At 40.4% G+C, this 12281-nt stretch overlaps 1 protein-coding gene across 1 annotated transcript in view; it reads left to right on the forward strand.

The window, feature by feature from the left end:
* Positions 1–12281, forward strand: part of DNHD1 (dynein heavy chain domain 1) — a 69111-nt gene that overhangs the window by 3089 nt on the left and 53741 nt on the right. Inside the window, 4 exon segments of the mRNA XM_059134811.1 lie at positions 1109–1264; positions 7395–7598; positions 7675–7785; positions 9454–9610. Of these exon segments, the coding sequence (XP_058990794.1) occupies positions 1109–1264; positions 7395–7598; positions 7675–7785; positions 9454–9610 (628 nt within the window).

Raw genomic sequence — 12281 nt, forward strand, 5'->3', positions numbered from 1 at the left:
TCTTCTGAACCGATTTAGATCATATAAGACTTTAATTATTGAGGAAATGAAGCTTTAATGGCTGTTACACCATTAAGATGTTCTGATCCAACATCAAAGTTTCAAACCCTATTCTTTTTTTTTTTTTTTTTAAGATTTTGTTTATTTATTTGAGAGAGAGTAAGAGAGAGCATGAGAGGGGAGAAGGTCAGAGGGAGAAGCAGACTCCTCATGGAGCTGGGAGCCCGATGCAGGACTTGATCCAGGACTCCAGGATCATGACCTGAGCCGAAGGCAGTCACTTAACCAACTGAGTCACCCAGGTGCCCACAAACCCTATTCTTGATATAAAACCTTAGAGTAGGATAGCTCTGTTATCCCTAGGGTAACTTGTGATATTGATCTAGGTTTGGGTAAGTTACTGAGGTTAGTATACTTGGCAGATAAAGTCTAAGTTTAATTATTCAGATTTTTTATGTTAGTCTCATGTTCTGAGGTCACTCCAGCCAAAATTATTAGTCCAGGTGATCAGTTTTTGGTGTCTTGGATAATTATTTTCATATCAGTTTTGTTGGCTGGTGTTCTGGAAAGGTGAGAAGATTGAGAACACGGGTGCAGGCTTGAAGGGGTTGAAGGATGCACTATTGGATCCTGGCTGGAAATGAAAGGCTGTGAAAGTAGAAGTTGGTGGTGATGGGGGAAGAGCAAGAGTCACAGGCAAGGAAATCATGCCGAGTTGGAAACAGGCATAATGCAGGCAAAGATAGATCTAGAAGCTTAGGAAGGTTGCCATGGAGGAGAAATCCAGGACTGTGGGCTTACAAGTTGATGTGTTGGGAAAACAAAGTATTCCCATTACTTTTATTATGTAATACTGACTTCATAGTAATCACAGTAGGTCCAGAATGATTATTCATGCATCAAAAAGGGAGGGGGTGTTCATACATTAGCCTGTGTGAATAAAGCTGTTTGACTGTATTTGCTCAGTATGTGAACACCTTTGGGCTTGGCTCCGGCAGTACCACCTCACGTCCTCCTAGGCACCTGATCTAGCGCCTTCTTTCACTGCCTAACAGGGGCAACCTGACCTCCTGCTCTGTCTCTTTTCTCCTGGTTTTTTATTGTATAGGCCTCAGCTTGGTTCAGAAGTTCCTGGTAAGAAGACTAGATTCTCACCTCAGACTTCCCTCCTGGGTAGCCAGGTGATGAACATTCTGAAGACAGAGAGATACCTGAAGAAGATCCACTTCCTCTACCTAAATGTAGCTCCCAGCCGGTACTTCAGGTAAGAGCCAGTATGCTAACCCCTTCTACTCTGTCCACTCCCTGGTTTCTGCCCATGCTGTCCTCCCCCAGCTCCTCTCCATACCGACTCTTCTCCTGCCCCTCCTCCTCTCTCGCTGCTTCTACTCCGTCTTCCACTTTCCCTCCCTCTTTGCTTCTCAGCCTCCTCCTTTCCGTTCTGCACCTCTCCTTTCTTCCCCTTTGCTCTCACAGCCGTTGGTCTTAGTTGTCCCCTTCTACTTTGGGTTCCATCTTCTTTATTCTGTCCTAATATAATAGAAACATTTGGTCACAGCCTCAGAAGGGAATTTAATGGTCATCCCTTTCAAGGGCAGTGCAGGAATCGGGCGTTTGAATCTTTACAGTCAGTGGAAGCTTTGAGTTTGCTAAGGTATCCCGTTCCTTAGACTGAAGCAAAATCTGCTTTTTTAAAAAAAAAAAATTCTACCTTCTGGTCCTAATTTTATCCCTGGGGCTATAAAAACAAGTCTCCTCCTTCCACAAGACTCAGGAGGTGTTCATTTTTCTCTATTACCTCTAAAATCTACATATTTTTAAAAGCCTGATTCAAGTCCTATCTCTTCCTAGAAATAATAATTACCATTAATTAAGTTTTTCCAGGCATTGTGCTAATAAATACATAATGTATGTTATTTATCCCTCACCTACCAGGTGGGTGCTATTATTATTTACATATATGAGATAAGTGCTCTGGTGCATAAAGAGGTTAAGTAACTTGTCACATAGTAAGTGGTAGAAACAAATAAACCTAGGACTGTCTTAACTCAAAAGTCCATGCTCTTCAGCCATATGTCACATATCCTCCCAGAAAGCCTTATTTCCTGTATACACTGCTGTCTTTCTCCTGAGCTTATGTAGCACTAATGATCTGTATCATCCATACATTCATTGATCAGTTCATTAACATGTTTCACTGTGAGCATTGTGCCAGTTGCTAAGCAATTGTCTTTTGGCTCTAAATCTCTTCTCCTCTCTCCGCTTTGAGATACTGGGGCTGAGACACTGCAAACTCCTCCTTTTTCAGCTGGCCACCTGTTAGGTTTGATTAATAGGGGTTCTAGAAGGAGACTGAATAGCAAGGTACAGGTATTTCTCTTTCCCTCACTTGCTCTTTCTGTCAGTATTGGTCTTTCACCCTGGCAGCAGCAGGAACCTTCTAAATTGGCTTCTTCATGATTCTCAGCTGGGGGGCACCTTCCCATCAGAGTTCTACATCTTGACTACATGGCCCCTCCTCCAGACTCCTTTGGTACCACCTTCCCTTTGTTCCTCTAGTTCTAGGACTGGTATTCATTCTTGTGGTTATTGTATCTGTGCTATCTTAGTGTTCCCTTTCTGCTTTTCATTTCTTTGACACCTTTTTTTAAAAAAAAAAAAATGCTCTCTATTAAATTCACTTTGTTGAAATGTCCAGTATGTTTCTGTTTCCCTGATTGGACCCTTACTGATCTCATGAAAGGAAATGAGCCTCATATATGGGATTCTGGGATTGGTTTCTTAATGTCCTTGGCCTTGAATAGTACTGAGCTCTGTGCTAATGGGATATAGGATACTAGTAATCCATGACAGGTAGTGGCATCATGTTAACTAAATTATCACTTGTGGCTGTGATGAACTACCTGCTGATACCCAGTGGCCACCACACTTGACAGACTGGAGGTAATGGTAGTAACAACGACAGTGTGGGATGGGGTGCTTACTGGCTGTGGTGGAGAGCTTACAGAAAAGAAAATTATAGGCTTAGAACGTTAAACTATCAGCTCCATCATAATCAGAGAAGCAGCACAATCAAAGATAATTAGACACAGAGAGAGACAAGAAACCATGAGCAAGAGAACTAAAGAGAACTAAAAAGGCAGTGGATAATTATAGGACCAACATCTGCCAAAGAAGGAATCCCAGTGAATTGACTTTATCATTTGGTGATGCTTTTCCCTAATGAGAGATGCCTGTCAATTCCAGTATCAGCAATTTTCTGTCAGCTTTACTATCTGTTCCTGAAAGACTGAAAATGGGAGCTGAGCTTTGGACAGGCGCAGACAGCCAAAGATCAAAGATTGCAGCTTGGGGCCCACATCCAGGAGGGACGTGTTTTCTGCTTCAACCTATAATGTCACCAGGGCCCCAACCCAGAGCCCAGGGCCTTTAGCATTGATTTCTCTGTTGTGTTCATACAGATGATTTTAATATTTTATCCACATATTTTGCCTTTTTCTAGTTGTTCTCAAGTGAGAGTGTTAGTTCCAAATTTCTGGTTGCACCATCAGTAAAAGTACAATCTTGGCATTCATTGTTTTATTTGTCACATAACAGGATTTTTTTCAATGTATTTGAATTTGCCCAGTTTTTCTTGTACTTGTCCTAGATTTTTTATTACATTTTAAAATTTTAATTCTTATATACATACATACATACATACATTTATTATATACATACATATGTACATGTATGTATATAATAAAATCTTTAAGTACATATACTTAAAGTTTTTATTTATTATATTAATATATAATATAATATATTATTATATATTATATTAAGTATATATATACTTAAAAGTTTTAAATTTATAAAATATACATAAAGATTTTATATATATCTTATATATATAAAATCTTTAAGTATATATATACTTAATATATATGGAGCCTGGATCGGGCTCCATCTCCGGAGGGAGGATGGAACTCAGCAGGCAGCCTGCTTCTCCTTCTCCCTCTGCCCCTCCATTTGTACTTTCTCTCTGTCAAATATATATATATATATATATATATATATATATATATATATATGTATATATATATATTTAAAGATTTTATATATATAAAGATTTTATATATATAAAGATTTTATATATATATTTAAAGATTTTATATATATAAAGATTTTATATATGTTTTATATATATAAAATCTTTAAGTATATATATATATTTATATTTGACAGAGAGAAAGTACAAATGGAGGGGCAGAGGGAGAGGGAGAAGCAGGCTGCCTGCTGAGTTCCATCCTCCCTCCTGGGATCATGACCTGAGCTGAAGGCATACACTTAGCTGACTGAGCCACCCACAGCCTCCTAATTCCAATATATTTAAGATACAACGTTATGTTGGTATTTGTCCTAGATGTTGATTCATACTCAGAAAGGAATTTATTCCTTTACTTTCTTAGAGCCTTCACTCAACTGTCACATCTTCACCCTCTGCCCTCCCCTGGCACTGCCAACTTCCTTTGCCTGTGCTTTTTTTGCCCTCTCATTTATTATATTTATCATTTTTCCTCTCCAGTATAATGAGAGAGCTCTTTCAGGGCAGGGATTTTTGTTTGTTGTGTTTAACAATGTATCCTGAGGGTTTAGAACAGTTTGGCATAGAGTAGAGACTCAGTAACATTTGTTGAATGAATAAATGAATGAATGAGTGATCCATATTTAGAGGCAGTAAATGATGAGTTCAGTATAGAACTTGCTGTGTTTCATTAATGCATAGAGTTTGAGATTTTTTGGAAGCAGATGAATACTCTCTAGCATCACTTAATACTCTAACTGATCTGAGCCCTTTGAGGACAAGGACTATGTAGTAGTTATTTCTATGTCCTCAGCTCCAATTACAGTACTTAGACAGAAGGGAAACTTGATAAATGGTTTAACTAAACTCTGTAAAATCTTAAATAAAAAGAAGAGAAAAAAAAAACAACTTTAAAAAAGGAAAAAAGAAAGAGTAGTGTTCATTAAGAAGGTCATAGAGTGGGGAGCCTGGGTGGCTTAGTGGGTTGAGCCTCTGTCTTCGGCTCAGGACATGATCTCAGGGTCCTGGATTGAACCCAGCAACAGGCTCTCTGCTCAGTGGGGAGCCTGCTTCCCCCTCTTTCTCTGTCTGCTGCTCTGCCTGCTTGTGATCTCTTTCTCTGTCAGATAAATAAATAAAATCCTAAAAAAAGAGATCTTTACAGTTAAAAAAAAAAATAAGGTCATAGGGGAAGGATCCCTTGGGAAAGCCTGGGGTCAGTTGTGATAGGAGGCTATACTGTGGGAAGCTAAGCAGCCCAGTGGTTAAGAGGGGTGGCTTGAGTCAGGGAGATTTGGTTTTAAGTCCTGTATTTTTCCCTGAACTACCTTGGAGAAAGTTGTAACTCCTCTTTGCTTCAGAAGAAATAGTTTGGGGGAAAGAGTACTTGGGAAAATCTAGTCACTTTGTCAGAAAGGAAACAAAGCTTTTATATGACTTGATTAGGTGAGTTTATTCTGGTATCTATCTAAATGCTCCTTTAAAAAAAAAAAGATTATATTTATTTATTTTGAGAGAGAGAGCACACAAGGGAATATGAGCTTGAGGAGGGCCAAGGGAGAGGGAGAGAATCCTCAGGTGGACTCCATGCTAAGCTGGGTGCCTGATGCAGGGCTCAATCTCACAACTTGAGATCAGGACCTGAGTCAAAATCACGAGTTGGACACTTAACTGACTGAGCCACCCAGGCTCCCCTGAATCTAAATTTTCTTAAGTCATTTACTTAATAGTGTATTCTAAAAGGCTAAGAGAAGAGAGAGAGGAGGGACATTTTATCTCTTAGGCATGATAGGCATAAGACTTGAGACATAATAGCTTTTAAAGGACTCTAAAATACACTTAATGCTTAAAAATATTATTGGTTCCAAGTTATGAAGATAAAACTGCAAAATAAAAATTGATAAATGCTTTATTGAATGTGCGCAAACATAGCAGTATGCTAATGAGTCTCCTGCAACTAGATACAACTATTGTATAGCTGCATATAAATGCCACTTAGGGGGTGCCTGGGTGGCTCAGTGGGTTAAGCCACTGCCTTCGGCTCAGGTCATGATCTCAGGGTCCTGGGATCGAGTCCCGCATCGGGCTCTCTGCTCAGCAGGGAGCCCGCTTCCCTCTCTCTCTCTCTCTGCCTGCCTCTCCATCTACTTGTGATTTCTCTCTGTCAAATAAATAAATAAAATCTTTAAAAATAAATAAATAAATGCCACTTAGTATGGGATGTAGGTGCATTATACTGAAGTAAGAGAACTGAGTAGGATGTTAAGATGGCTCTGGAGTGGAGGTACTTCTCTGGGTCTCTAGAGTGAAGTTGTCCTCTTGATTTGTGTGTGTCTAGTCTTCTAGCTGCCCCCTGTTTTTCCCCATTCTCAGTTACTTCAAACAGCACCTCCTAGTGATCTCTGCATGTTATTTCAGTATCTAGAGATACATATTTTACCATTTCTAATATGTACTTTTTTTCACATTTTAACATATCTGAAATTGTGATGCATCTTACAGATTGGTGGAGTATCATGCTGGCAGCATTTTAAATTTCAGTGTTTCATTAAAAAAGAATGCTGCATCTTACAACTGATGGCATCTTAGATTTGATAAGATGTAAAGTATCTGGATCTGGAGATACGAACTCCTTAGAACTGGCTAGGTGCCCTTTTCTTTTTTCTCCTCTATCTTTGGCTTCCATTTATTCTTTTTTTTTTTTTTTAAGATTTATTTATTTATTTGAGGGGGAGATAAAGAGAAAGCGTGCACAAATGTGTGAGTGCCCGGGGGTGGGGCAGAGGGAGGGAGAGAGAAACTCAAGCAGACCACCCTGAGCAAGATGCCACACTAGGGCTCAACGCTGGGGCTCAACACCGGGACTCAGCACTGGGGCTCAGTGTCATGACCCAGAGATCATGACCTGAGCTAAAACCAAGAATCGGGCACTTAACCAACTGTGCCTTCCAGGTGCCTCTAATATTTGTTTCCTAAGTGGCTCAGTCAGTCAGTTAAGTGTCTGCCTTCAGCTCAGGTCATGACCGCAGGACTGAGCCCCATGTTGGGGTCCTTGCTCAACGGGGAGTCTGCTGCTCCCTCTGGCTCTCCGCCTGCTCATCCTCTCTCTCTTGTGTACTCTCTCTCTTTCAAATAAATAAATAAAATCTTTTAAAAATATATGTTTCCTTTTTTAGTTTGAATGTCATTCTGCTCCCTTTCCCCTCTTCCTGCTCTCCTCTGTCTTTATCCCTGCCTCCATGCTTCCCCTCTCCATCCTTCTTTGGTCCCTTCCTGAAACCTTGCACAAGTTCCCAGGGCTCTTGCTGATCAGCCTCTTTTTTTAAAGGCCCTATGACCTGATGGTGGTGCCACCAAAGAAGGTGAACCCTGAGCACTACATCTTCTCTCCCTTTGGTGTCCTGCACATACATCCGGTGGAGGGCAGTGAGACAATGACACTGGGGACTTGGCACCGCCACTCTGTCCTTTGGCAGCAGCTCCAGTTCATTCCATTCTTCAAATATTGCCTCTTATATAAGGCCTTGGCCCGGTAGGTGATGCTGGTATGGGATGTAGGGACAAGGGCTGCGGGGAGCTATAGCATGTCACTGCCCTCTGATCTGTAGTTGGAAGAGGAGTATGACATTACAGCGGCTGCACCGGTGCCGTACTTTCCTCGGGAAGCATCTACTCTTGGCTGTGCCCCACTTTGGAGCTGGGCTTCTGCATATTAGCAGGTATGGTCTTCAAAATACACTGTCAATAGATGTCTTAAAATTATTTTTACAAAAAAATATTAACACGTCCCTTGTAGAAATATTGGAAAATACAAAAAAGCACGAAGTAAAAAAAAGCCTTTGATCTTAATCACATAACTAACCACATAACTAACCACAACAGAAATTTTGTTGCAAATCCTGCTAATCTTTTTTTCTACCACCTATACAAATGTGTTCATACTTGACATATTGTTAAGTAACCAGGTTTTTTTTCTGAGTAATGTATTCTGAGCATATCTTCGTGTAATTGTATATTCCTGCATCACATTGCCCAGATCACACAAGTATTAACTACCGGATCTGGTGATATACCTTAGGTGTTTGAATGCAAATTCTCTGCCCTTTCCATGGTATCTTTTGGATTCTTTTTTTTTTTGAGGGGGTTATCTTTTGGATTATTTTTTTGTGGGGGAGACTTAGTTATTCCCATTTCAGTACTTTTTTTTTTCCACTTTTCCTGCACTCCTTGGCCACTTCTAATTATCTGCTGTGATAGAAGTTGCAAGCTCAAATGTCTACAGGGGCTGAGCAGGACCTATGGAAGAAATGCAGTGGGTTAGGTGAAAGACATTAGGCAGTGTGGGGCATGCAATTTTGAGACTACATCTAAATAGGACAGCCACTACTCAAATCCAGGTGACTGTTAACACTGGGAAGATGGGTACAGCATGCCAACTGCCTTATTTTTTTTTTTCAGGATTTCCTGGAAATATATATTTTGTTTTAAAGTGTTGTAACTTTACCTATTTAACTCGAATTTTTATTTAAACAGTGGGCTGGCCAACTCTTAGTGGAACATATGAAAACATTTTCAGTCTGAATTTGACCCACAGCCTTTTTGCAGTTTGCAACCTTTGCTCTGGGGATCCTCCAGTCTGGCCTAATCGTGATATAATTAAAAACATAAGGGCTTGGAGGCTGGACAGATCTGAATTTAAATCCTGAATACCGACTATCTGAGCCTCATTTCCTGATATGAAAACTAGGGATGAAGATTTCTATTACACAGCTATAGTGAGAATTAAGTGAGATTGTAAATATAAAATACCATGTTCAATGCCTCTTAATAGGTACCGAATAAAATGACACCCATTATGATCATCCTCTGCTTGTTGGGGGGGTCTTTCTTCTTCTTCAGGTATTTTTAGAGATGTAGAGTTCTCAGGGTGTGGGGGAGGGTAGTGGATAGTGGAGGCAAATTTTCTTAGGGATAGTCAGCCCATGGAGAAGTTGGAAGTTTGTCACCTTTGATTCTAAAACTCATCTGTTCATCTAGACATTTAGGGCCCTTAGCTTTCCCTATTCCAAGGAAGAAGCCTCTGTAGTCTCTCCTCCTAAATCAGACCTTGGGATCATTTGATTGTCTCCTAGCAGAAAGGTCGCTTAGTATAAACATTTGCACACACCCCAAGCCTTTCCCAAAGAATTCCCCAGCCAGCAACTTCCTCAGCTTGAATTCTTCCAAAGAGCTCTCTAGAGGAAGCTGTCCCTGGAGGTCACCAGGAATAGTATAGTCTTTCTAGACCTTTGCTTATTCTGAGGTGAGCTGGGCTAGAAAGAGGTCAAAGGTGTTCAAGGAAAGAGAGCCGAGATGCCGACTCTGACCAGTTTAGCCCTTGATCCCAGGCTTCTGCAGGAGCTTCGCTCTGTACCCTGGCTCCCCCAAGACCGAGATCGATGCTACGAGCTGCTGGACCTGCAACAGGCTCTAGCCAAGGAGAATCACAAGGCTCTGCGGCTGCTTTGTCGCTGCCTGCACCTGTGCACATCCATCCTGCAACTGGTAAGAGGCTCCAGCTTATCATGAGCCTTTTCTCGAAGGTGGCTTGCCAGAGTTCCAGTGTCCTCCTGGCTTAAGCTTCTCCTGGGATCCCCCATATGGCCTGCATGCTGCAGTTGGCTCACAGCCAGGGTCGTGTGCAGCAACAGCAGTCTCAAGTGGATTGATTATAGATGGGCAGAGGCTTGGACTCAGCCTTTTCCCTAAGGGTTGGTCATGGCCTTGAGCAGGGAGGAGAAAGAACATAACAATAATTGTTCTTCAGTTGTTTGTGTCACGGGCATTAGGGAACCTGAAAGTTGGAATCTGGATCTTTTATGCCGCTGGTCTTATCTTAGAACCTATCTTGAACCTTTGGCAGGCCCCTGAGGCTGGTAGAAGCATCTAGTGTCCTTCCTGATTATGCCTACTCTGCATCTGTGGTACATGCCCCCTGCTTGGGTTCCTGGAGGCCCTGCCGTGTGATTCTGTCACTATAGTTTGTTGTCTGTCAGGTGGGGCTGGATATTTACACAGTTCTCTGGCTGATCACCATCTGCAGGTTGTCTAGTTCTGAGAGAAGGGACCCACCCAAGTTTTGTGAACTTGAGAAATAATGTAGAAGAGGCCCCTTGTAGGGACTTCCTACAGGGAAATGGCCTTCAGCCTCCAGATAGTAACAGTTGGTCCTGCCATTGCACTGAGCTTAACAGGGCAGAAGTTGGGGGCGAACTCTTCCACAGCCTTGCTCTACCTCCTAGTTCCTAAATCCCACCTTTGTTTCAATGTTACAAAACTCGTTATAATTTTTTAATAGTTAGTAGTTTATTTTGTTAATTAAGGTATAATTTACATGCAGTAAGCAAATTTTAAGTGTGCGGTTTGTTGAAATATTTGCATATATATACATCCATGTAACTGCCATCACTCAGATCAAGATATAGAGCATTTCCAATATCTCAGCAAGCTCCTTGGTACCTCTACTGCCAGTTCCTCACAAAGGTAACTACTACTCTGATCTCTGTCACCATAGATTCATTTAGTCTGATTTTGAATTTCATATAAATGGAATCAGCATGTCTGGCTTTTTTTTCCCCCACTCAACATAATCTTAGTGAGATTTATACATAATCTTCTAAGTAGTGGTGGTTCACTTTCTTGTATGTTATGTAGTATTTCCCTCTATGGATGTACCACAATTTATTTATTCTCCTATTGATGGACATTGGAGTTTGTTACAGTTTTTGCTATGATGATTAATGCTGATTCTTATACATATCTTTTGGTGGACATAATCCCTCATTTGTTTGTGGAGTATGTGTCCAGGAGTGAAATTGCTAGAATAGGGTATATGTATGTTTTGAAGTGTGAAACAGTTTTCCAGAGTGGTTGTGCCAGGTTTTTATTCTCCCAGCAATATAGGAGATTTCCAGTTGCCCTAAGTTCTCACTAACACTTGGCATTGTCAGGGTTTTTAATTTTAGCCAAACTGGTATACAGTGGTATCTCATTATCATTTTAATTTGTGTTTCTGTGATCTCCAAGGTTGTTGAGCATATTTTTGTATGTTTATTGGCTGTTTTGGTACCTTCTTCTGTGAAATGTCTTAACTCTTGCTCAATTTTTAACTGGGTTGCTTGTTTTTTTCCTATTAATACGTAGCAGTTCTTTATATATTCTAGATATGAGTCCTATATCAAATATATGTGTTATAGATATTTTCTCCTAGTCTGTGGCTCAACTTACACTTTTACTATTTTAATGGTGCCTTTTGATGAGCAGCTCTTAATTTTCTTGAAGTTCATTTTATCAATCTTCTTTGGTTGGTGCCTTTTGAGTTCTAGTTTAAGAAACCTTTGCCTACCCCAAAGTCATGTAGATATTTTCTGGTGTTCTTCTAGAACTTTTATTACCTTATCTTTCATATTCAGGTCTATGGTACATTTCAAATTAATTTTTATGTATGGTGTATTTTTTCCTATTTATTGAAGAAACTATCCTTTCCCCTACTTAATTGCATGGTGTCTTTTTCTTAAATCAGATGACTGTATATGTGTGAGCCTGTTTCTGGACTCTTTTCTGTCCCATTAGTCTATTTATCTGACTTTAAAAAATTTTTTTTACTTAAATTCAATGTAGTTAACATATACTGTATTATTAGTTTCAGGGGTAGAATTTAGCTATTCATCAGTTGCATGTAATACCCAGTGTTAATTACATTATATGCCCTCCTTAATGCCCATCACCCAGTTGCCCACCCCCCCTCCCCATCTTCCCTCCAGCAATCCTCAGCTTGTTTCCTGGAGTTAAGAGTCTCATATGGTTTGCCTCCTTCCCTGTCTTTTTTCTTTTTTTTAGATTTTTATTTATTTATTTTACACAGAGAGAGACACACACAGCGAAAGAGGGAATACAAGCAGGGGGAGGGTGGGAGAGGGAGGAGCAGGCTTCCCATCCAGCAGGGAGTCTGATCATGACCCTACTGGAGCAGCAGATGCTTAACGACCTAGCCACCTAGGCACTTCCTCCCTCTCTGTTTTCATCTTGTTTCATTTTTCCTTTCCTTCCCCTATGTTTATCTATTTTGTTTCTTAAATTCCACATATAAGTGAAGTCAAATGATATTTGTCTTTCTCTGACTGACTTATTTTGCATAGCATAATACATTCTAGTTCCATCCATATTGTTGCAAATA

This window comes from Mustela lutreola, chromosome 1 (genome assembly GCF_030435805.1).
Source record: "Mustela lutreola isolate mMusLut2 chromosome 1, mMusLut2.pri, whole genome shotgun sequence".
Classification (NCBI taxonomy): Eukaryota; Metazoa; Chordata; class Mammalia; order Carnivora; family Mustelidae; genus Mustela; species Mustela lutreola.